Source organism: Lonchura striata, chromosome 17 (assembly GCF_046129695.1).
Source record: "Lonchura striata isolate bLonStr1 chromosome 17, bLonStr1.mat, whole genome shotgun sequence".
NCBI classification, from domain to species: Eukaryota; Metazoa; Chordata; class Aves; order Passeriformes; family Estrildidae; genus Lonchura; species Lonchura striata.
Window position 1 is genome coordinate 1,140,949 of NC_134619.1, and position 25,390 is coordinate 1,166,338.

The 25,390-nt window shown below is 48.8% G+C and overlaps 1 protein-coding gene across 1 annotated transcript in view; it reads right to left on the bottom strand.

Annotated features, from left to right (window-relative positions):
- The window catches only part of RIPOR3 (RIPOR family member 3), a 41,642-nt gene extending 16,715 nt beyond the window's left edge, over positions 1-24,927 (bottom strand). The window contains exons 1-7 of the mRNA XM_077786973.1: positions 24,828-24,927; positions 7,447-7,575; positions 3,625-3,771; positions 1,484-1,562; positions 1,077-1,100; positions 888-941; positions 133-282 (exon numbers count right to left, since the gene is read on the bottom strand). Coding sequence (XP_077643099.1) covers positions 133-282; positions 888-941; positions 1,077-1,100; positions 1,484-1,562; positions 3,625-3,771; positions 7,447-7,547 — 555 coding nt within the window. The 5' untranslated portion in view covers positions 7,548-7,575; positions 24,828-24,927. The remainder of the gene's footprint in view (positions 1-132; positions 283-887; positions 942-1,076; positions 1,101-1,483; positions 1,563-3,624; positions 3,772-7,446; positions 7,576-24,827) is intronic.
- Between the last annotated feature and the right edge of the window lie 463 nt (positions 24,928-25,390).

Genomic DNA, 25,390 nt, shown 5'->3' on the forward strand with positions numbered 1-25,390 from the left:
AAGGATTTTTCATGCACTGTGCCTGTATTTTACTCACACACGTTAAGGTTTAGCCACACCACTAACAAAAAGCCAGCAGGTGCCTGTGAAGGAGCAGGCAGGTCCTGCTAACGAGTGTGAAGCATCTCCTACCTCCGTGCACTCCTGGACGTTCTTGTAGAGCTCCACCAGGCTCTCCCTGGAGGCTTTGGTGGCAGGGGACAGGGAGAAGGCTTGTTTCATGTTGGTGGCCCCGTCCCGCAGCCTGCACTGGATGCAATAAGCTTCATAGAGCTCCTCTACCTTTGGAACATGGAAAGAAGGCACTGCAGTTACCCTGGCACGGTTTTGGGAAGGAACATCAGCAGAGTTCCCTGGCAAAAAACCCAACAAGCAACCCAGATGCCTCTGTCAGAGGCTGCAGGATGCTGCAGCTCCTGCATTTTACACTTTGCTCCTCGGTACCCCAGGAATGCAAGCAGCCCTTCTTGCTCCAGAGGAGAAGACAAAAAGCAGAGGAACAGTCTGCTGACAGAAATGGCAGAGCAGCAAAGCAGCTCCCTGAGTGTGCCCAGCCTCTGGCAGCCCTGGCAGACACAGAGCTGCCCTGTGGCCCCTCGTGGGAAGGGGGAGAACACACCAGGCTTCCCAGAGCAGCATTTCTGAATAAACTGGCAGAAAATGCAAACTGGTTTCACAGGAAAGCTCAGGTTGGGTCGTGCCCAACATTCAGCCTGAATAGAGCCATTCAGGAAAATAAATAAATAAAAATCCCCTCCTGCTGCAAAAAGAGTGGCTCCAGCTTCCAGCAGTCTCCCCTTCAGAGGGATTATAATCAGGGTGTTTGCCATGGATAAATCACTTACAAAGCAGTGGCAGCCTTACAGGTACATGGAATAAACCCTTACCTTGCTGATGTGAAACTCCAATTTCCTGATGTACCTCTCCACAGAGCGGATTTGCTTTTCAGGAGGGGAGCAAGAGAGAAAGGGATGTAAGAAATTATTTCCCAAATGTGCCATTAGGCAACACAGCAGACAGAAAATCACCCATTTTCCTCTATTTGCAACATCCCACCCCATCCCCAACAGCCTTACCTTATCCAGGTCGTAGTAGAAAGCCTGAAAGAGAAACGGCACAGGCTGAAGAGGAGAGCACCTGGATTTGTACCACTAAAGATACTTTCAAATGTATTGCAAAACTCACTAGGAGCATCCTAATCTACACAAAGTTAATATGACAAACACTGATCAGTGAGCAGTAACACGGAGACACAGCCCAAAAAAGGAACATGATCTGAAAAGCACTGCTGGGTATTGAAAATGAGAAATTTCAAGGTAAATTCTCACACCTGGGACTACCTTGCCTGGGACATTTCTGATCATGCTGCTTTGCTGGATCTCACCCCAGTGTTTGAACTGCACAGCCCCTGGGGGTCCCAGGTGGGAGAAAGCAGCTGCTTCTGTGGTTTTTACTGAAGCATGGAACATGGAAAAGACCTTACCAATCTGGAGTTCCTTTTTGTATCTTTGTGCCGACCAGAGAGGTAATCCAGCTCAGCCTGGTGTGCCTCCAGGTACTCACTGGGGAGAGAGGAAGCCCACGTCAGGTCTGGAGCACTCACCGGAGATTCTTTGGGGAGCAGTTTCAGCAGAGTGATACGAGCGATGGAGGAGCAGAACAGCAAGTTCCAGCAGACCCAAAAATCACAGACCTCCCTCTCAGGGTTCTCAGCTGCTCCTGCCTGACCCTTTCCTGTGAGGCAGCAGGAAGGTTCATTTGCTGGGGAAGGCTCAGCTCACAGTGAGGAGGAGCTGACAGCAGCCCCAGCTCGGAGCAGAGGCTCTCCACAAGGAGCACCTGCACTCCAAACCAGCTCCTTTCCAGGAGCCCTGCCCAGGTAAGGGGGGCAGATGCTGCTCAGGCTTTAGCAAACAGAGCTGAAGGCCGTGGTAAGGCAATTCCTTCATCCCTTTTCCAGGATGAGGTCTGTTTTGCAAGGTGTGAAGCACCAGGTGCCAGCTGGCTCCTCCAGAGCTGCTTGCATGCATGGCTTGTGCCTTTGGACTTTCCACAGGGCCTGAATCCTTTTCAGCTGGGACTCCTCCAACCCTGCTTTTAATACAGAGCAGACTTAGGTAACTTTTTCCTCCAGTGTTTAAAAGGGACCAGAATCACCTGGTAAACACTACATTCTTAGACACTGTCTCCAAGCAGTCAAAATTACTTCATTTTAGACAGCTACACTTCCTCACATTCGCTTTGATGCATTTTCTTGCTGCTCCAAAACCAGGTCCCCCAAGACACCTTTCAGAAAATCCCAATCACTTTTAGCTTTAAGTATGTTAGAATTACCAGCTTGATGGAATGGCAGCCAGATGGTTAACAGAATAAAGAGGTATTTTCTGTAGCTAGAAAAAACAGGCACGTAAAATATGTTCTGCACTGAAAACTCAAGTCACTCCAGCACCGAGTGGACTTAGTCTGCATTTACTTAAAATTTGGCCTCTGCATTGCCATTTGATACAGCTGTTTTCTGTAGGTTGCTTCAGTCAATTAGTCAGCCACTCACTGCTCATGTGGCACTCGCTGCAAAACTGGGAACTAATTCTGACCCACTTTATAGCTTCTCCTCCCTAAGCTCAGATAAATTCTCAGCTCTGCAAAAACATTTGGTTTCCTTGTTGCTTTTAAATCTAAATCCTCTAATAAGACATTGGTGGATATTTTTAGGGCAAAGACTTCATAGTCTTTTATTGGACTAAAAAGGTGACATATCTGACTTTATTAAGTGTGACTACAGCGCATTTGATGTTCTTTGCTTTAAGAAAACAAACTATGACCAAAATGGGTACAGTAGCCAAATGTGGGGGACAGCACAACACACTGCAGGAGCTGCCAGGAGGGTGCCAGCACAGAGAGCTGCAGGGCTCACAAATCCAGGGAAAGGTATTTTATCTTCTGACAGCAGCTGCAGGCTGTAAATGAAGTTCCTGTGATAACAGACTCAGAACATTCCGGGAAATCAAAAACCTGAAGTTTTCAGGTGAGCCTGCTTAGACCTTTGCCTTACGTGGCACCCAGAGATCACAGAGTTATAGTGAACTTCAGAGTTTAATTCTGTTAAAAGAGGGAGAAAAAAATAAAGAAAAATACCGCAAAAGACCCATCCTGACACCCTTGTAGAAGAGCTGACTGTGTAATTAGTTCAGTAATTAGCACAAAGAGGACAGAAGCGCTTGATGAGCCAGCCTCCCCACTCTGCCTTGCAGGGCACACCCTCACTTTCAGACTCGGTTTTAACTCAGCTTTTTGAGCTGAATCAAACTCCAGAGAGCTCTCACCCCCAGAACTCTGTGCCAGTCACTCCCCAGGCCTGGCTGTCCGTGCCCACCGTGCCACCCCCAGGAGATGGGCAGCCACCCTGGCACATTTAGAGTGCAGAAAAGCAGGAGGCAGCAAAGCAGCAGAGGCCTGTGCTGGCCAGCAGGCTGAGAGAGAATGAAATCTGCTTTTCAAGGTGCTTTGCAGTGTGGGCAGCAGCACACGTGCTCAGAGGTGCCTGGTGGAGGCAGAGCACAGTGCCACACACACTTCAGCAGCAACACTGGGGAGGGCAAATGACAATATTGAAAAAGTCCTTACTTAAGTCCTTTCTTCAAAGCTTCAAAAATTTTCTTCACCTGCAGTGGCTTTGGATCCCAGATGAGTGCCCCCTTCTGCAGGGAATTATAGGCCTTGGGGGGCTTCAGTGACATCCTTGATCTCACTGAGCTTCTGCAGAAGGACTTGCTGGAGGAAGAGAAAGGAAATCAGGAGAGGTTGCAAATCACTTGGGAGCCCAGAGATGCCCGAGGCACACAGCTTCAGGGGACAGTTCTACCAACCCCATCCACATTCACCCAAAAATCACCAAGTTTTGGCACCTGAGCGCCCTGGCAGCAAGAGAAGCCCCAGAGAGCTGGCTCTGTGTGCCCAGCAGGGCAGGGCAGGGCTGCTGCCCACAGCCTGGGCACCCTCAGAGCCCCCAGGAGAGCAGCACAGCCCCTGTGAGCCCACCTGCGAGCCAGGCACCCCACTGGGACCCCAGCTCCAGGGCAAAGCTCCCCTAAGAGCCTCCAGGAGCTGCTGGTTCCTGCCCTGCACTCACAGCCACGTAAACCACGGCTCAGAGCACTGCCCAGTCCCCAAAGCCAGGCCCAGACTGCACACAAGGTATCATTATCATGGGTTTTGTTCAACCTCTGACACCTCAGCTAATTACTTTTAAAAGCAACTACAAAATCAAAATTAAATATTATTTCTACAGCAAGCCCCCCACACAGACCTTTTGTGCCACCCTAAGGAGTTAGAACACCCTGAACCATGAGTTAGAAACACCTTTAAAGCAGAAAATGATCTCTCTGTAAATAATTCCTGCCTGGCTTACCTCTCTCTAAATCCTCCCCTAAGTCTTGGCTATTTTTACATAGGTTTGTTAATAATCCCTGTAAGTAAAGCCTCTGAAATAACCTTACCTGGAGAAGTTTCCCATCTCCCAGAGCAAGCCAAACCAGGCAACTGCTCTCTGAAAAGCTTTCTACCTTCTCGACAATTTCCCTCCTAAATTCTACTCACCTGGGGAAATCACCCACCCCATCAGGCCCAAGAGTGCCCATGGCTGGGAGATGATTGATTGTGTGGGTGATTAAAGCCCAGCACACCTGAGACTGCCCCTAGTCCTGTTAGAGAAACTCTTGAGTACCTGCTTTAATTATCCTTGTCCTAAATTCCCACTTAACTCCGGTTTTTAACACCTGTTCTGCAAAAAAATCTCATAAACCGGGGGCTGCCAAACATTGCTGGATACTTAATTTCTTCTCACCATGGATTATCTTGGTTTTTTTATGATGCCTTAATGGAAAGTATTAATTAACCAAACCATTTGGAGCTCAGGTTACCTACAACAAGGAACATAACTGTTAAATTAGAACCTTACATTAATATAACTTTTCTTTACTATGCTAATGTATCTTTGGGAATTCCATGCCAAGTGAGAGAGTTTCAACAGGAATAACACTGGAAGGGGCAGTCTGACCAATAAGAGCAGTTGAAAGAATCTCCTAGAATGCTCATGCTTAAAATTCTTTCATGCTAAGAAGAAATAGCATCTAATTCCAAGAGCTAATGTATTATAGTTAGCAAGATACCAAATAGAAAAGATAATTCTCATTTGAAATTAAAAGCCCAAATTAAAATTAATTTTGAAATTAAAAACCTAAATACTCCTGGGTTTTGTTTCATTGTGGAATTGACCTTCAGATTCTTGGAGTCCAGATCCCAAATTCTGGAAGTGATTTTCCTTGTGCATCATCTCGGTCCTGCACGCAGGGAGGCTGGGATTTCCCACTCCCCTTCCCTCCCACTAGCTGCAGCCCATCTGAGCCCTGACGCTGTTAATCCCATTTCCACACATTTCAAACAAAAGTGAAGGAGCTGCCATGGCCTGGAGAGCCAGTAGCTCCAAGCTGGATGTTCTCATGCTGCTTTCCCTTGCGAACCTGGTAATTTCAGGATCAGATTTCCCACTTTACAGATAACAGTAATAACATTTACTTCCTGTGGAGACCGTGGTGGGGAAATACAAAATCGTGTCTGACTGAGAGACCCAAGGGGAAGCTGCTAAAGAAAAGCAAAAGTATATTTAGCATCTGCAGAAGAATGTCCATGTGGACCTGATTTGTGTGTCATCCTTGGACAGACCTTGCACAGGGCCCCTGCGAGCTCCTGCTGAGTTTTGCAACAGCGCCTGAGGGAGAGATAAGTTAGGAAAGGGTGATTTAAAAATTTCTGCTCCATGCCAGGACAGGCTCTCATGTTCACTGGGCTGTGAGTGAGTGTCTAGGACAGAAATCTTCCTTATTGCAGTGATTCCCGAACAAAACTGTCTCTCTGAACACTCAAATAATGGAAACCAACATCACAGAAGGGCATAAAGAGAGGCACTGGGTCAGGAAAGCTTTGCAGCTAGGAGAGCCCTAAGGGATGAGGGGATTGTTCTGTCTGGAGCAGGGGACCCTGCTGGGCTGTGCCTGCTGGAGGAGCAGCTGCCAGCCCTGCTCCTGAGAGCCTCTGCTGCAGGGACTGCTGCTGCGGCTGCAGCAGAGGCTGAGCTGCAGCGTGGCAGAGCAGTTCTGTACAGTGTGACAGGGCTGTTCTGTACAGTGTGACAGGGCTGTTCTGTACAGTGTGACAAAGCTTTTATATACAGTCTGACAGAGCTGTTCTGTACAGTGTGACAGAGCTGTTCTGTACAGTGACAGAGCTGTTCTGTACAGTGTGACAGGGCTGTTCTGTACAGTGTGACAGAGCTGTTCTGTACAGTGTGACAAAGCTTTTATATACAGTCTGACAGAGCTTTCCTGTACAGTGTCACAGAGCTGTTCTCTAGAGTCTGACAGAGCTTTTCTCCATATCTTAGCAGTTGGTGTGATTTTAGACATCTGATCTTTGCTTGGGTAACATTAATTTTCACTTTCCCCAACAAATTATTTTATTCAAATTCAACACTCCTCAGATGCATCACAACCATACAGGGATTTCATTTTTTGCTCATTACCATGTTGTGTTTAACCAAAAGTTTAATTCAGTTATCTGGTTCTCTGAAAGGATATTTCATTATGTGGGTCAGGTATTTTACTGATACACAGCAGGATTTTTTTTTGAGTACAACACTCCTGAGGCACACACCCAGTACTTCTTCATGGTGCTGCTAAATGATTCCCTTTGTTATTGCTCCAGCATGCATTGGCAGTCAGAGATTGTGTTAATTTTCCATTTATAGGTTGTATCTTCTAAAAACACTCAAGATCTACAAGGATTGCTAAATTCCCAAAAAGCACAGGATTTTTAGTGGAAAAGCTGCAGTTACTACAGTTCCTGGAAGTGGGATTTCCAGGCTGTCCCATCCCTGCAGGCAGTGCCCAGCACTGGGCAGCGCTGGGAGCTCAGCCATGGACACACTATTGGAACTGCAGGTGAGCCCAGTGGGGAGAAATGCTGGTGTCTGACTCAGTTCAGAAGGGTGAACGATTTCTTTATGATAACTATGCTAAAATACATTAATATACTATTTAAAGGAGATACTAAAGCTACAAACCTACTTTTTCTAACTACCATATCTAATTCACAAGTTGTGGCTGTCTGTGAGAGCCCAGCCCCAGGTGGGTGGGATTGGCCACCAGGCTCAAACAATCCTCACTAGAATCCAACCCAGCAATCACCCCAGGTAAACAATTCTCCAAACACATTCCACATGGGAAAAACAAGGAGCAGAAATAGAAATAGTTTTCTCTTTCCTCAGTGCTCCTCTATGAAAATCCTGAGGGAGAGGAGAACGTCCTGCCCCAGCCGCGCAGCAGCTCCCGGGGCAGAGCAGGGCAGGGGTGCCCTGCCAGGCTGTGCCCAGTGCCAGGGGCTGCCACTCACCCCAGCTTCCTGCTCTGCACGGTGCTGAAGCCGGTGAAGGAGCAGCTCCTGCTGATGCCACCCCCGTCCCCGGGGGACACGAAGGTGAGCTTGACCGACATGGCTCCTGCTCAGCGACCCTGCTGGCTCCTGCACAAAACACAAAACACAAAACCAGATGAGGCCACGGCTCCTCGGCGTCCTCGGGCTGCTGCGAGTGCTGAGCTGCAGGGAAGAGGAAAGTCAAAACAACGCACGGCAGAATAAATTGGGAAAAAGGACTTGTCTGCAATTCACGTTTCCTGTGTTGCCATCCACGCTGCAATTAATAAAGGATTGAGTAGTCTAAAATGAAATCTCTCATGCCCTCTTCAATTTCTGATTGATTTTACAAACTCACTACGCAAAAGCCAGAATAGCCCCAACTCAGAGGCTCTCTACATTTCTGACTTTTAAAAAACCCTGTAATTGTCCCAGCGCTTCAGGAGTGGGGGCCAGCCTGTGCATTTCCAGAGCAGGGTTGATGCCAGAACAATACTTAAGCTCCAGACTCAGCTGGGTCCCAAAAGCAGCTCCTTGCATGAGTGCAGAGCCACACTGCAGCCAGTGGTAGGCTTGGCTGTGTGGTGCTCAAGGCAGAAGTCTGGTTTCAGCAGTAAATTTCAGGTTCATGCTCCTCCTCTGGCAGGGTTTCTCTTGGATTGCTCTCTTGTTTTCCATCAGTCAAACTCTTTTGCTTTTTGGAGAATTGTGTTCCCTGCCATATGTCTACAGAATCCAAGTCCCAATATAAGTAACAGACATATCCTTCAAAGCAGCTGTAGAAAATCACCCAGACAGTTCATATACAGAAAAATTCCCTTCCTTTCCCCCTCAAGCTGGTGTAATGTAAACACCACAAGTGAGTAAATCGGGGTATAACAAAGAGCTGGAGGATGTGTTTGGAGGGAGAAGTACGAAGTCCAAGAAGGAGCTCTGAGTGCTCCGTGCAGAGGTTTGTCCCACACTCTGAAGATCCACCAGAGTGGCTGTGGAGAGGAGCTCTGCCCTCCTGCCTGCCACGGTCCCTTCAGCGTGGCCACCATCAGCCAGAATAAAGCCCAGGAGAGCCAGTGCCAGGCTCTGTCCTGGCTCTGCCACTCACTTGGAGGAAAACCTCCTCCCTGCCTGCAGGGAGCTGGCTGGTTCAGTAATGCCAAGGGGATTGGAGAGCACTTTGCTAATTCTGGGCTAGTCTGCACGTGCAGGAATTACTGCCAGTGACCACGCTTTGGGCACCATCACCCAGGGCAGGAACAAAGCTGTCCTGATTCCCAGGAGCAGAGGTCCTGCTGCTCAGGAGAAGCCCCCCAGTCCTTCCCTGGGCTGGGTTTAAACTCCCATCTCCTTGCCTGCTCAGGAGCACAGCTGGGAAAAGCAGCAGAACCTGCAGAGCAGAGGTGACAGTGCCAGCAGAACCACAGACAGCTGCTCTGCGAGCAAAGAGGAGCTGGCCATGGCCATGCCCTGCTCAGAGGAGCAGAGTCCCCCACAGCCTCAGGAGGATCCCCAGAACTCTGCCACACAAAACTCAGGTGCCTCTCCCGCAGCCCTTAATCAAACCATGCAGCACTTACATTGTCTTGCTTAGAAAAATCCCCCTCAGCACCTTCACCAGAGCTCGGACTTGCAAACTGTCACAGCTGAAGTTTCAAAATGTTTCCCATTCTTCCCTCTAGATCTCAGATGTTTGTAAGTCTCTGAACTGTCACCCCATCAAAAGGATCATTAGCCTGAAGAAAGCATGCAACTTACTGAAAAATGTAATTGCATAACAAGCTGTTAAAGGAAGAAATAAAAGGAATAGCCTTGTGGTTATTGACCACATCCCTCATCAAGGCTAAGCCAGATTCCCAGGATCTATTTTTCAGCTCTTTAACCTGGGAAATTCAGTTCATGGGTGTAAGGGAGGAGGAAAGGGCAAGAGCTGCTGCTCTGAAGCCTGCCTAACTTGACACTGAAAGCCTTTGGAGCACACAGATATGGAACAAACACAACCAGGCAGGGAACAGAAAGGGGAAAATTCTGAGAAGGCTCCTGAGGTGAAATCTGTGGCACTGAGCTCCAGATGTGAAGGACTATGTGGGAAATGTACAGACCCCCAAAACTCCTAAACTGCCCAAATTGCCTGGACCTGACCACGTCTGTTTATAAATCCAATGTAATTCTGGATTTCCAGGAGATGCACTGCTGTAATTCAGGAGAAGCCAGAGATGCCTTGGCCCTCACAGGGGCTTGGCCAAAATCATGTCAGCCCCTCTGGGTTAATTTTCTATCTGTCACTGCCCAAAGCAGAGTCCCCAAGGCCACTGACCCTGCCCTGTCCTGCCCTAATGCACTGCCCCTCCCAAAAGCAACCCACAAGCACAACTTCCAACTGCCTGAGAATGGAGAGAATTTCAATAAAGAACCATTCAAGGGGTTATCACTTCAAAATAATGCCAACAAAGTCAGTGCCTCTTGATACACACTTGCACGTGGATTTTTTGTGGTGACCTAGAAACCTTATGGCTCATTTCACACTCCTGAGCAGAAGATCATAAGTTGGATGTCAATAAAACATTTTATTTGTAAGAAAGACTTATAAATGCAGTTGTTTAAACAGAGGGTTTGCTAGCTGGAGTGCCTGTGTAAAAGTGCTGAGCTACACAAGTGCCCCTGAGAAAAAGCATCTGGACACATCTCAGATCCTACCCTCCCTTCAGGGTAGGAATAAATCAGATAAGGACCCCGGCAAAGCTCAGTTCAAATCTACCTCTCAATCTGAAACCCCTGCTGCCAGGCCAGAGTGTCCAGATCTCACAAAACCAGGGATGATGTCCTGAGGAGCAGAGGAGTTTCCTCCCTTTTCCTCTGCCCCAAGAGCAGGAGGGTGAGCCCAGCAGTGAGCACAGAAATAGCAGCACAAATTAGAGGAGCCATTGCCAGGGGCAAGAGGAGCACCAAAGCACGGGAAAGCCACGGGGTCTGGACACAGCCTGGCAAAGCTTGTGAGAATTGGGCACAGCTCCCAGCTGCCAGGGCCCCGCCAGGGGTGCTGGGCTGCTTTAACACCTGGCACTTGGACAACCGAGACTTCGGCTCTCACAAAAAAATCAGGACAAAATTTATTTCAGATTCAATGAGTAGGTTTGCTTGGGCCCGTTTCAGTGCCCCGTTTGCCATGACAGATTTTGGTGTCTCAGCCCTGGTGTGAGCAGTGTCCAGGCAGGCTGGGCTCCCCTGGGCAGCCAGGACACACAGCCTGCACCTCTGCTGCGTCTCCCTGAGCTGCTCCTCGAGCCAAACGACCGTCACCCTCCACAAACAAAACATGGGGTCTGGTTGTGCTTATGGCTAAGCTTTTCCAGCCCTACTCACATCTTTAATTGTTTCTGGGCACAATGGTTTCAACAATTTTATGAGGAAAATATGACTCACCGACTTGCAGAATGTTTCTGCTGGTGTTTTGTGCTTTCAGTGAGTGGCCATGATTTTGTGTTGGCCCCTCGGAGAGGTCCACTGGGTGAATCCTTGCTGGAGGCAAGAGTTCATGTTTCCCCAAGGTTTGTGGTGCTCCAGCTGGGCATGGGCAGTGGGTAGGAGACACTTTCTCCTGGCTGTGTTTCTGTACAAACTGCACCAGCTCCTGCTTCCCTGGGCTCTGGTGGGCTCTGGCAGCCTGGGCAGGCTCCAGACCTCAGCAGTGGGCACCCCTGCTCAGAAATCAAATTATTGTCACCATAGAAAACAGCACAATTACTGACAGACACCAGCTGTGACAGACAGAGGCTGATTGTGGGCAGGTTTTGTGATCATGGCAATTTGCCTTCCACTGCCTGGTCAAACCTTCTCCTTACGCTTTTAGATGTTGTTATTTTTGTACATCATTTCATTTGTAAATATTGCACTCACTTTACTTGGAAAGACAAGAGAGCCATTTTATCTTCTAGTTCTGGGAACCAAGCAGAGTTTATTTCATTTTGTACTATCACAGCATAATACTGAATTCAGTGTCTGGTATCAACAGTTTATTAGAGGGGCTGGAGCCTTCCTGCTAAAATGTGGGGCTTAGATTTGAGCTATCAGGAGACTGCCCTGTGCACAGCAGAGCACACACGTTTGTTGCAGAGTTGCCACCTGGAATTTATGGGTTTTTTTAGCAAAATTCACTTCATGACAGCCAAACAAAGGTGACATTGGGCTGTGCCTGTTCTGCACCATCTCTGCTGAAACCCAGCTTGGCTGCACAGAACCAAAGTCAGCAGTGATTCAGTACAGGAACATTTAGGGCCTTCAGAGACCTTCCCTGGACTTCAGGAATGAGCTGATTCCAACTAATCATCAGCTGTTTCAACAAAAAGTCAGTCAAAGCTGTGGTTTTCATTCTGCTTCCCTGAATTTGTTATAAATTCTAACAGAATAACAGCTTTGCTGCTAGAATTGCATCAGCATCAGGGTTTTAGCTGAAAGAAATACATATTGCAAGCACTTCATGGGTGAAAAGACAACCCTAGCATAAGTACACCAAAAATCTTTAGCATAAGTTAAATTCAAGACTGATTTTGCAGACTGGACTATTTGCTTAGAACACATTGATGTAATCCCAATTCTTTTTCTCCTTGCCTATTTCAAAAGGCAGGGCCAGTGGATTTAGCTGCCACTGCTGGGTGCTGCTGAGGGGTGCTGTCACAGCAGAGAAGGATTTGTGTTTCTGATAAAGAAACAAATCAGTTTGGCAGCCTGGATGACAGTCCTGCCAAAGGCTGGGGCTGCTCCAGCCTGGCCCAGGGCAGGTTTTGTGCCTCACATGCAGAGCTGGCATGGGGAGCACCCAGAGCAGAGGGAGGGGGCGAGGGGCAGGGTCCTGGCTCAGCCCTGCCAGCTGTGCTGGAGGCTGCCTGGAGCACTGAGTGACCTCTGGGCTGGATCCCCTGGGAAAAAACACCCCGAGCTCCATCCCTGCTTCCAGCATTCCTCAGGAAAACCATTGACCTCGGGAGCAATGTCTACTGCGCTGCATAAACATTCCAAATTTATCATTCAGGCCCCTTCCATTTCAAGTGGTTTTGTTAAGCTGTTTGACAAACATTCTATTTATACAGTGATGGGCAGAATGAAGAAAAATTTATCTTTCAGAAGAAAAAAAAATAATTTGAATTAGGGAGTCACACTCAGAGCCCTTGATCTCAGAATGCATCTCAAAATGGGTATTTTAGCACGACATCCCACCCAAACAGGCATCTTTTCTTCAGACAAATCCAGCCTGGGGCAAGATCTCCCAGCTCCAGGATTCCCAGCAGAATCTTTGGTGCAATTCCTGCAGCAGGGATTCTGCCCTGTGGCTGTCCCTGCTGGGAGCTGAGCTGCCCAGCACACACAGGGCACAGCCCCTGCAGACAGACATGGAAATGAGGGTTGAGATGGAGCTCATCTGCTCAAGCAGACCACTGAAAAGGGAGAGAAGGGACACGAACAGCTTCTACCCATTCACCAGACATTTCTGCTGGGTTAGGATTGAGCAATATGAGCAATTACATCACAGGTTTGCTCTAGATGGAAGCTTTTGCTCCCCTGTGTAGCTGCACATGTCCCACAGAACTTCTTGACCTAAGCCTGTTTAACTCAGATTATGAGATGGGCCCTTTACTCTGCACCAAACTTACATCTCTCAGGTCCTATTTTGAAAACATCAAATGATTCAGGACTATAATCCCCACTCTCATAGGTACTTTAGGCCCTTAAGAGCAACTTCAATTTATTTTAATAAGAATTACATACAGACCTTGCATTATTTAGAAAGAGAACTTCAGCGTGTAACTAGTTTTGGTACTTTTGCAAATTTTATATATGCAGATTCAGCACTTGAATATATATTTAAATATTGCACATCTGACATACTTTCCTCCTAGCCATACTTAAGCCATTGAAATAAAATCAGATAAAGAGCTTTGATCCAAGTTATTGCTTTCCTCATTAGGCCCTCCCATAGCTCCTTGCCAGCTTCTGGAAATGGCATTCAGGAGTCCGGGCTCCCTGGGCAGCAATAAATCTGACTGTCACAGGCAGTGCTCTCAGACAGCGTGGCCGTGCTGGAGGTCAGGTCTGATGGCCCCGTTTCCAGGGGCTTCTCTGAACACACAGCTCAGATTTCCAGTCCAGGGAGAGCTGCTTTCCAGCCTGCACCCCAAACGTTCCTGTGTTTGCAATCATTTTCCATCTCAGCACGCGGCTCCAAGTTCTGCTCTCGGTGACAGTGTGCACATCCAGAGGAAATTAATCAGCCATTTATTCCAGATTCCCAGCAGAATCCGGCAGCAGGAGCTGGCCTGGCCCATTAATGACCTGGGAATTGTTTTCCAAGCCACATGCCGTGGCCTCTCGGTGCCCCCCAGCAGCAGCAGCTGCCAGGGAGCGCTGGGGCAGCTCAGCACAGGTCACCCCACGGGCTGTGCCCTTTCCCTCTCCTGGAAATGTGTTCTGGGAGAGGCTGGGAACCCCTCTGAGCAGGGCAGCTTACAAGTGATGCCCAGCTCCTCCACCTGGGACAGAGGAAAACCTGCCTGGCACCGAATGCCAGCAGCTCTGGCCCTGAGAGGCTCCTCCTTGCTAGTGGTGAGCCCCGAGGAGCATCCCTGGGTCACGCAGAGCTGCAGAGCTCATCCTCCCAGCCTGTGCCTCAGCCGTGCTACAAACACTCAGGTGTGGCCGTGGCTCCAGCCAGGCTTCGCATGCAGGAGCCAGCTCCAGCTTAATTAAGGCATGAGGAAGTCCTTCATCTCAGGGCTGCAGAGTCCCAGGGCCAAGTTTCAATGGCAGCACCATGATGGACAGAGAAATGCTTTGATTATTACACTGAGAAGAGTATTTAAGCAAATCAGATGACAAACTCCCAGCAGGAGTGAAATCTGATGTCCAACAGCATGGAGGGTGTAATTTGTTATCTCCAAACCCTGAATTCTGTGAATCACAGCATCCTGCTGCTTCTGAAGTGGGACAAGCCCTGTGTCATTTGCCTGTCTGACCAGGAAAATTGTCCCTTTACCAGGAATTGAACCATCCCACTTCCTGTTGCAAACATGGTTTATTCCCATAAACATTACCAGGATAATCTCGTGCCACAGAAATAAAGAGGTTGCTAAGTAAGGATCAGTATCCCAAAGAACACTGGAAAAAGAGGAAAAGTATATAAAATTTCATAGAAGAGAGAAATAGAAGGGACAAAAGGTTTATGCTTTAAAGCCAAGTATTTACTTGTGGAAAACCCCAAGAACTTTGAAGGTATGTGGGTATAGCTGCAGTTTTCCCCTCACTTCTTACCAGTTCCTAATACACATGCTCTGACATTCATGGCCCACATTTTTTACACTGTTATTCTCTGCTTTTATTTGGTTTGGGCTTGTTTTTAATGAGGTGAACTCTGCACAGCCCAGCTCTAGCTCCTATAAAATCTGCATCTTAAATGGCCAGATTTAGTGATTTTTCTGTGGAGAGAAAAGCCCCCATGCTAACCACACAGCTGTACTTGGAACCAGATGTCTCACCCCTTTAAACTGAGCTAATGAGGACAGGAGTGTGGGCAGGAAAACTCCTGTCTAGGTCTTGCCTCTGGAATTGTGGAAAGAGTGCTGCAAAGCCTGAAACCTCCACAGAAGGGAAAGGGAGGAGGATGGGGATTCCTCCAGGAGGAAAATGCTGCACTTGCTTGGAGGCACTTGCACCCCAGAGCCCTGCTCACCCCAAAATCCCTTCTGCCCCTTAACCCACACAGGATCCCCAGGTGAGGGGAGCTGCCCTGACCCTGCTCAGCCATTCCAGAATCCCAGGCTGGCTCTGGTCACCTCTGCATTCAGCAGCTCCGAAGGGACTCTAAACTGCTCCTCTCAAGACTTACAAAGCAGACCCATTTGTGAGGATCAGACGCTGTGAAAATCATGACTTCTGATAGGAATCTGACTAAATAAGAGCATTTTTAAAATTGGCTTTGCCCAACAGTGTGTGTGTGAAATAGGAAGAGCCCCCTGCTGCTAGTTCAGAAAGAGAGAAGATTTTTAGGACCATCACTTCTCTGCCCAGCCTCACACCCTCAGAGTCTCTGGGAGCATTGCCATCACTTCAGAGATGATCAGCAGGACCTTGGAGGTCAGGATTTGGCTCTCAGACTGGAAAAATACAGAAGTGTGGCTTTTTTCCTTTCTAGAAAAGATACATCAGATTCTCCCTCTGGTGTCTAGCTTAGCTTCTTTAAAACTGTGGTTCTTGATTTGGTTTTATGTGCTCTTCATCAGCCCTTCCCCTGCAGGGTGGAGCAGGTCCCTTGCACTGAGCCACAGCAGCAAGAAGGAATCTTCTGCTGAATCGAGTCTTGTGAGACACAGTCATCATGCAGAGCAAACTGGGTTTAGTGGGGCCCTAGTTCCCCTGGGGACTCCCATAATATAAATTATTAATAATAAAAATAAACATTGGCTAGCTTGAACTTCTCTTCATTCCCTTAGAGCTTATTTTTGTGATGGAATTAGCTAAATAAAGCCCACTTGAAAGAATGTTTAATTGCAAAGTATCCAAGGACAACAAAATGGAACTAATTGGTTCTTAGATATTAAACATTCAAAAGGAGATGGCTTTGGAAACAGCTGAAAGACTAAAGTGCATTAGGATACAAATGGTGCAGCGAGCAGCTGAGGAAAGTGCAGTCTAAACTGGACTACATTTACTTTTAAACCAGATATTCAAGTTTAGTCAGTCTGGCCCTGCCTGGAAGACAGCTTTGGACTGTTTCAAGCCTAAACAGAATTACAGCAACACTCGCTGGAAAGTTATAAAATCAGAGGAGGCAAACTTGTGTACTGACTTCTGGGCATCATTTGCCCAGGAAACCCTACAAAACCTGCAGGGGTTGCTGCTTCCTGAGCACCCCTTGAATCTCCCCCAGCCTCCAGAAGGCACCCGAGCCAGGGCTGCTGGATGTGGTTTTTGTAAAGCTGTGTTTTCTGCCAGCACAGCTCCCAGGAGCGTGGCTGTGCTTCCACCAGAGCCTGGGACCTCCTCTGCACACCCCTTCCTCCAGCCCTGGCTTTGTGTGCTGCTGCTTCATTCAGGTGTTCACAGGCAGCAAATAGAAGGAATCCGTTTGCTCCTGTGAAAACTCCTCTCCCTATTCATTAGAAGTTAAGTAACTATTTAACCACAATTATTTCAGACTTGTCTCTAGCAAGACTAGGAAGTGATGGCCCTAACGTGACTGACATTTGCAAACAAGAAAAACCCCCCTGCATTAAAAGGGAGCAAGAGCAGATAAGTCATAACAAAAATCATACAGGAAAGACAATTTTAAAAATTAATGAGTGGTAGGAGAATTTTTCTCTGGAGGAGCACAGTGTGCAATGGAATCAGACTGGTGCTCAGCACTGTCTCATCAGCAACATGTTTACTCTCCCACTTATCAATGACTGACAGCGAGGAGGCCTCTGCCAGAGATAAGAAATTCCTGGAAATGTCAGGGCCCCCAGAACACCCAGCCCAAGCACACGAGAGCTGCTCCTGGAAGAAAAAGGCAACTGGAAGTGCTAAGCAGAAGTTGCTCAGCAGGATCAGTCACATCAAACCACTTCAACATTTAGGCCAAAAGCTAGTGTAATTTAAGGTCCCTTGAAATGTTATGAATACCATCAACAAACACGGCGAGAGTCACTCATGAAAATGCAGTTCAGCTTTGTGCACAAAAAAATCAATCAGCTCTCTGTCCCAGACTTCTTCAAAGACTCTGAACCCAACTGTTTGTTCCCTGGGGACCCAAAGCTTTTACTGCAGCTAACACATCTGCTTAGTGTTTCCTATTTTTCAGCATCACAAGGAGTTTTTCTTAGACCTTGGACTGGTTTACTCAGCATCTCTGGAGCAGTGATCTCCTGAACCCCCACTGGAGATCCTCAGCAGAGCTGCCATGGACAATGCACAGAGCAGGGACCTTCCTGGCAGAAAGGCACCCTTGGGTTACCTTCCAAATTCAGAAATAAAACATCCTGACAAGTGATTCCAGCACTACAGCAGTGCAGAAGCAGCTCCAAATGCAGACTGACACAATTACAGCAGCAGGGGCAGGCAGTGCATTTATGTCCTAACAGAAATGTGGAGTTTTCCTCTATATGATTTGGCTTCCTCAAGATGGATATTTTACAAGAAGATACAGTTTTACTGTATTGTAAACATGATTTGACAATTACAGGTCAAAGTAGCCTCACTTATTGCTTTAAATAAAACTAAAAGTAGTCCAATTCATACATACACACATGGGAAAAAGATTCATCATGTGTTACTACAGCTCTGGGGAAACAGCACAGGAATTATGTCTGGACTGGAGACCTTACCAGAAGATGCAGTGTGTGCTCTCATCCAGAACCTTCTCCTGCAGAGCATGTTCTCCTTATAATTGTGGTTTCGTTCTTGAAGATCCCAAGCTCAAGCAATTTTGAGATACTTTGCATTGCTACTTAAATGTTTTGCACTTCTGCTGTTTGTTTGCAGGCGGCTGGGATGCCCGCGCTGATTTTCTAAGGTTATTTAAATTCTTCTTTATTTGTTAACAAATTATGTTGTTGCACAACACATTGGCATGTGAAGCCTTCAGAAAAAGGGAGAGGCACCACTCGGCCTCAGTGGAATTAGGAAGGAGCTGCAGTGAGCTCAGCAGAGTTAACAAAGGACAGCTCTATTGTCCCAGAGCCTGCTGTGCCTGACTGAAGGAACATTTCGGTATGTCAGGGCTCTGCAGAGGGGCCTCACCTTCCAGCTCGGTGTCTGGGCTCCATGTCAGACAACAGTGGCACATTTCCATCCAGGTGGCACATTTCCATCCAGCCTGGGCCCTTGGTGCTGCACGAACAGCACCAAGGACCTGCAGTTACATTTACAACAAACTTACACAGCACTGTGTGCTACTGCAGACTCAAAGCCAGGCATTCCCACACACAATCCCCCAGTAAATGCTCTTCTCTCTCTGCCACTCCAAAAATCCAGGTCACTAACTTGCTACAAACCACTTGCCTTCAAAACTTCAGCAAAGCCAGTGAAGTTTGTGGGATCAGGTCTCAGCCTCGTGCCCTGGGTGGCAGTGCTGGCTCGAAGGGCTGCACTGGGAATATCCCCTGGAAAACCCTGGCCTGCCATTTAACTGCACACAGCCTGTCCAACAAAATCCTTCCTTACAGTCTGGAGAAGTCTTCTAAACTCTTTCTGTGACATTTCAATTACGTAATGGAAACATCTCTGAATTTCAGTGCCCAGGGAAAGGGAAGGTTATGGAGGTTCTTCTGCACCAGTAAAAGTACAAACCTGTTCACAGCAACATTAAAGCTGCAAACATTCAGACTTTAAAGCACACTGAGGCCTTGGAATTGCTTCCCTGTTTATCTGTTCAGGCCCAGTATTGGAAAATTATATTTCCCTCTTCAAGTCTGTAGCAATTTCAATAACAAAACAGAGGTGATGTAAGTGCAGAGAATTATGGAACAATATAAGTGGAAAGTATATAGTTTTAAAATTCATTTGAATAACTCAAATACAGCTGAACTGACATTATTCACACTTTCCAGTCTTAGTCAATACTGGATTGAAACCAAGCACAAGGCATTTCAGGCCCGAAGGAGGTTTTTAAGAAAATTACAAGTACCTATATTTCCAGTTTACAATGCCTGTCTGGGAAAGCTCCACTGCCTGAGGAAACACCAAGCTGCCTTCTCATGGGATCAAACAGCAGAGATGTGAAGTAGTTAAGGAGCAGCCTGTAAACACAAGGGCTGACTCCACCCCAGGAGCTCCAGAGCAGGAACCTGGATGCAAACCCTGGGTCCCAGGCAGGCAGGGCTGCAGCTCCAGAGCCACGTTCCCACTGCAGCCCATTTCTGAGCTGAGCAGACCCCACAGACCCCAGCTCCCAGCCCAGCTCTGAGCAGTGCAGACCCCACAGACCCCAGCTCCCAGCCCATTTCTGAGCAGTGCAGACCCCACAGACCCCAGCTCCCAGCCCAGCTCTGAGCCAAGCAGACCCCACAGACCCCAGCTCCCAGCCCATTTCTGAGCAGTGCAGACCCCACAGACCCCAGCTCCCAGCCCAGCTCTGAGCAGTGCAGACCCCACAGACCCCAGCTCCCAGCCCAGCTCTGAGCTGAGCAGACCCCACAGACCCCAGCTCCCAGCCCAGCTCTGAGCTGAGCAGACCCCACAGACCCCAGCTCCCAGCCCAGCTCTGAGCTGAGCAGACCCCACAGACCCCAGCTCCCAGCCCATTTCTGAGCTGAGCAGACCCCACAGACCCCAGCTCCCAGCCCAGCTCTGAGCCAAGCAGACCCCACAGACCCCAGCTCCCAGCCCAGCTCTGAGCAGTGCAGACCCCACAGACCCCAGCTCCCAGCCCAGCTCTGAGCCATGCAGACCCCACAGACCCCAGCTCTGCATTCCCCCACACCCCGGGCTGGAGCTGCCCCTGGCAAAGGAGCACAGGAGAAAAATGAGTTTCTTATCAGGCTGGCAGATCTCCCTGGGTGATGTAGAGCCTGTGGAGCTGCCAGGACTGCAGTGAGGGACGTGGCACGCAGCCCAGCTCCAGAGCTCCGAGGCTGCAGCCCAGTGCTCTGGCAGGACACTTGCAGAGAGCTGAAACTGCTTTCTGAGGCACAGACCATTGCTCCCAGCTCGGGACACCTGGATAGATTTCTGTTCTAATCGATTTTCCTCAAAGGAAAAGTGAAGATCCCAGATTTGTACAAGAATTGGTAAAAAAGGGAATAAATTGTGTATTTCCAGACTCAGGGGTATTTGAAAGTCTGGCTATAGGAAAACAGCTTTAACAACCATAACTCTCACAGAGGAATACTGAACAGGCAGGTAAGGACAGGAGGTTCCTCAGGATAATCCTGAGTGTCCATTCCCTCCCAGCCACGGGCAGCATCGTGCACACAACTGCATCTGGCAAAATCTTTCCATCACTGCAGAGAGCCAGACTTCACCTTGGCTTTTGGTAAGATAAAGCAGTTATGGCTCTTTCAGTTCCACAGCCAGCAGTATTTCCAAATGTGCAGGGACAAAGGCCTCCCGACTGCATGAAGCACAAAGAACTGTGGAAACAAAGCTCCTTATGTCTGGATTGTGACCTTGTTAAAGTCCTGCCAGGGCTGGGACCCTCCTGGATGCTCCTCTCGTTACTCTCCCCAAACAGAATGCAGGATAAAGATGTTATGCTGCGGTCAAAAATGTCAAAAGGACATATTAACGTAATTCACATTGCATTTTGTTCAGACAAGTATTTTCATAACAGCTGAGAAAAGAGTGTGTTGAATAGAGCATCCGCTGCTTTGAGAAAAAGAAACACTAGCTAAAATCAAGGGCTTTGGCTACTTTAAGGCTTCCTAGGCAAAATTAGATCAACATATTTCCTGTAAACATTCCCTCTTTTCATCAGCATGTCAGTTGTAGTAAGGAGAATGTGATCCTAATTCTCAGCACCCAAATCTGGGACAACTATAAAGTCAAATGTTTTCTTACTTTCACAGAAACAACTGTGACTGGAAATATTTTCCAAAGCATGTTGCAAGTGGAGGTAAGTAAATCAGCTAGCACACAGCACATTTTTAAAGGAAAAAAGTTTCTAAAAGTGAATCAGGATTTAATAAAAAATGTCTCTGAGGTACATAAGTCATGCCCATAATAGAATATTTTTCAATTTTCAACCCTGTATAGAGAATTTTAAACCAATAGCAGATGTACGAAACAAAAGCAAAATTGTCCCTTGTTCTCTGCTGTGCACACACATAGATAGAAACAAGGCAATCAAGGAGAGGCTCTCAAACATTTTCCACAAGAAAGACAATTTGCTTACAATTCCTTCTCCCTTTAAATTGTTTCTGTGGCAACACATCTGGTGCTGTAGTTCTGGGCCAGAACATTAACTATCCTGAAAGAAGAAAGTTATGTTGTTGTTCTGCCTGCAAGAACGTGAGGCAGAGAGAGATCTGTGAGCTCACGTAACCAGGTCACCCCTCCTGACTCCCAGCACAAAGAGCAGCAGCCACGGGCATTTCTGCATAGCTTAAAATGGCAAGTTTTAAAACATTTCAACAAAACTCTCATGGTGAACACAGTCTATAAGCCAGGGATTTTTTAAAATAAAATGATGAGTGCTTTGCTACTGCTGCTCCTACAGTGTGAAATAAATAAATTATCCAGCTGAGAGGAGCAAGGTTCATTCCCTGATCACAGGCATAACTCTGCTATGCAGTGGAGCAGGACTGATGCTGCTCTCTTACCTCCCAGCACTGCACAAAGGCTGCTGCATCATCCCCATTTCACTCCTGGCCTGTCTGTACAGCCCCTCTGCCCCAGCACGAGGCACCCCCCCAGAGCCACAGGGCCAGTGCTGCTGCAACCCCCCCAGCACATCCAGTGCCAGCTGTGCCCAGCCCCGGGCTCTGAGTGCCACTCCAGGGACACCTGGGACACCCCCAGGATGGGCTCCAACCCTCCCTGGGCAGCCAAGGCCTGAGCACCCTTCCAGTGACAAAATTCTTCCCAAAACACGCAGCCTTGGCCTCTTCAAGCTCTCGAGGACCAATAGATTTTACATTATGGAAATAATGGAAGTAGATTTTTGCTACTTCATCAAGCAGATCAGAGATGGATTCACAGAAAGAACACGAGCAATAAAATGTCACTGACACAGTTACTGTCCCAATAATAATTGCGTCTGTTCTCCATTAAATAGTTTTTATTATTTAATTTGAAACAGCTAAATTCCCATCTAGAGCAGTTACATATAAATCTGTTTGCTAACTACACTTAGGGTATTTCTGTATTAATGACAAGATCATCGCAGTGTTCTGATCTGGATTACTGGTGATTAAATACCTTGTCTGTCTGAAAAGCAAGTTTTTGCCCTTAAAAGTTGAACTGAATAAAAATTATAGCTTTCAGTCATTCTATCTTTGAAGACATACTGGTTTAAAACAGTCTGTCCTCGGGGAGAATAAACTGGCAGCAGAGATGGAAATTTGAAAGAAGTGGATAAAACCTGGTATTTCATGTATGTCCCTGTTGTGCTTCTGCAGGCACATCCGAGGACGGGAACTGAAGCCAGGGCCCCGAGCACCTGTAGCCATTAAAGGCTGGCTGCTGTCCTTGCACAACTCACTGTCTGTAACTTTGGATTGTCACCAGCTAGTCACCTTCCAAAATATCCTGTGCTGGCCAACAACAGTCGGGATAATTCAGCTCTGTCTGTTCCCTCTTTCTCAGCCTTTTGGCTAAGATCAAGTGTGCACATTCAAATAATATTAAACCTACTATTTTACACAAATTATCTCCTTCAATTCCAGTCTTTCTATTTATTTCATCCAAATGGAACCAATTAATAACCCCTCTGAGACAGCTCCCCCTCCCTTGCTTTATCTTGGATAACTTTCTCTACCCAGAACCTCTGCCTTGTCCAGGTGCTCTGTAACCCCACATTGCCACTCCCCAGACCCTGAGACACGTGAGGATCTCAACTTACCCCTCCCCACAGACTGAGCCTGGTTTCCCTTTCCAGCCAGAGGGGCTCGGGTCCATTGCTCAGACTCTTTATGGGGATATTGCAAAGGAGCATTTGGGAAGAATTGGCTTGGAAGGGAATAAAGTGGCACTGGTGGATGTGCTGTTCCAGGATCCCAGCTCCCTGCTGGATTGCTCCACAGGAACCCAGGGCTGGGGAGAACATTGTGGAGCAGCTGTGCAGCTGCTCTTTGTCCTGACAGAAGGAAACCATCCCCTGTCCTTGGGGAATCCATTACATAACTCCATCACTCCCTTCTGGCCTCCCCCGGCCCGTGCTGCTGACAGAGCACCCTGCAGCTCTGAGCGCCTCCAGGACGGAGCCCTGGCTCAGGATGGGGTCCTGGCAGCTCAGGGGAGCCCTTTCACTCCCCCAGAGGCATCCAGGCTCTAACTGGAGGGGGAATGCTGCCAGCTTCACGTGAACCACCAGCTCCCACGTGTTGCATCTCACACGTTCCTCTCCAGACCTGGGGCAGGAGGAGGCTGGGCCTGCCACTCCAAGACAGCTCCAGCCCATTTTGGCAGGGTTTGTGCAGCTCTTCCTGCACGGCTACACGTGGTGTTGTGTCATTCACTGTGCAGGATTCAGAGCAGAGAAGGGATGAGCTGCATGACCCAGGAATACAACAGAGAGGGAGCTCCTCACTGCACACTCCTTCAGCCACAGCATCTGTGGTGAGCCTCTCCATTCAGCATGCAATATTCCCTCAGACATATTTTGCACTGTTTACTACCCTTGCAAATTATCTTCCTCTGCTTTTCTTGTTTTTAATTAAGGTCTTAAAAAAAAAAGAAGTAAGCACCTCATCAATAGGTGTAGCTCCCATTTTGCAGCTGTGAAAACACAGGTATGGGCAGATTAAGTCTTGATCCCAGCAAAGGAAATTACTGAATCAGGAGTTTGAGTACTGGTGCTGGTTCAATACAAGAAATGGCTCCAGAAGTATATAACCTTATTTTTCAAACTTCTTCAAGTTTCTTTGGTTGATTAACAACTCTACTTCCATATGGCCCAACTTATTTAAAACACTTTTTAAAAGGGGAAATTAAACTCTGTCTGAATCAAAACGTAACTGGGCTGTGACCCAAAACCTCAACTTGTATTTACACGAATAAGCAATAAAAAAAAAAAAAAAAAAAAAAGGCAAATAAAATGTAATCTTTGCACAGACAAAGAGAGTTAACTAAAACATAACCAGCTCATGCAACAACACCTCCAAAAGGCAAACTCGACAGGATGGCACAAAGCTCTCCTGCTCCTCTCACTGTTCCACCTGCTCCAGCCAGGTGCTGTCGGGCCGGGGATTCCGGGGTGTTTCCTGCCGGGAATGCCTTCACCCCGGACAAAAAGCGACCGAGCCTCTCTGCGAGGGTGCAGCCGCTGCGGGAGCCTTGGCATCCCTGAGGCTTGCCCGCTCGCAGACGCTCGCCTGCCCCGCAGGTGACCGGGTCCCCCAGGTGACCGCATCCCGCAGGTGACCGCATCCCCCTGGTGACCGCATCCCCCTGGTGACCACAGCCCCGCAAGTGACCGGGTCCCCCAGGTGACTGAGTCCCGTAGGTGACTGCATCCCCCAAGTGACCGCACTCCCCAAGTGACCACAGCCCCCAGGTGACCGCATCCCCCAGGTGACCGCATCCCCCAGGTGACCGAGTCCCGGCTCAGGTGTCCGTGTCCCCGCCAGCTGCTGTCCCCTGCCGGCAGCGCAGCTCTCCCCCGCGGGCGGAGCGGGTGCCCCGCGCCCCCCGAGCCCCTCTCCGTGCCCAGGTGTGCCCAGGTGTGCCCAGGTGTGCCCTACCTGTGCCGCACCTGCGCTCGGGCCGGCGGGCGCGGAGCGCGGCTCGGCTGCGCTGCCGTGGCGGCTGTCGCGGCTGTCGCGGCTGTCGCGGCGGGTGCGGGCGGCCGGCAGGGCCGGAGAGCCGCCGCTTATCGCCGCTTATCGCCGCTTATCGCCGCCCAGCCGGGCGCCGCTTCCAGGAAGCCGCGGCTCCGGAGCGCTCGCTGCCGCTGGATGCCGAGGGCTCCGCGCCGCTCGCTGCTTCCCTTCGCTCCCCTCCCTCCTTCCCTCCCTCTCCCGCTCCCCCTCCGACCCCCCTGGCGCTGGCAGGGGCTGGGACCGCGCGGCTCCGGCGCATCCGAGCGGCGCTCCCGGCCCGGACGCGGCTGTTCCCCGGGAGCATCCCGGGCGCGCTCCGCCCGCGCGGCTCCCGCGGGACTCCCGGCCCGCAGCCCCGTCAGCGCCCCGCTCCTCTGCCCAGCTCTCACCCCTTCTGCTCAGGCCTTTTCTGCCGTGCCCAGATCCCGCCTTTCCCCCCTTCCCCATCCACTGCTCCCTCCTCCTCTGCCTCGTCCCACACTGCC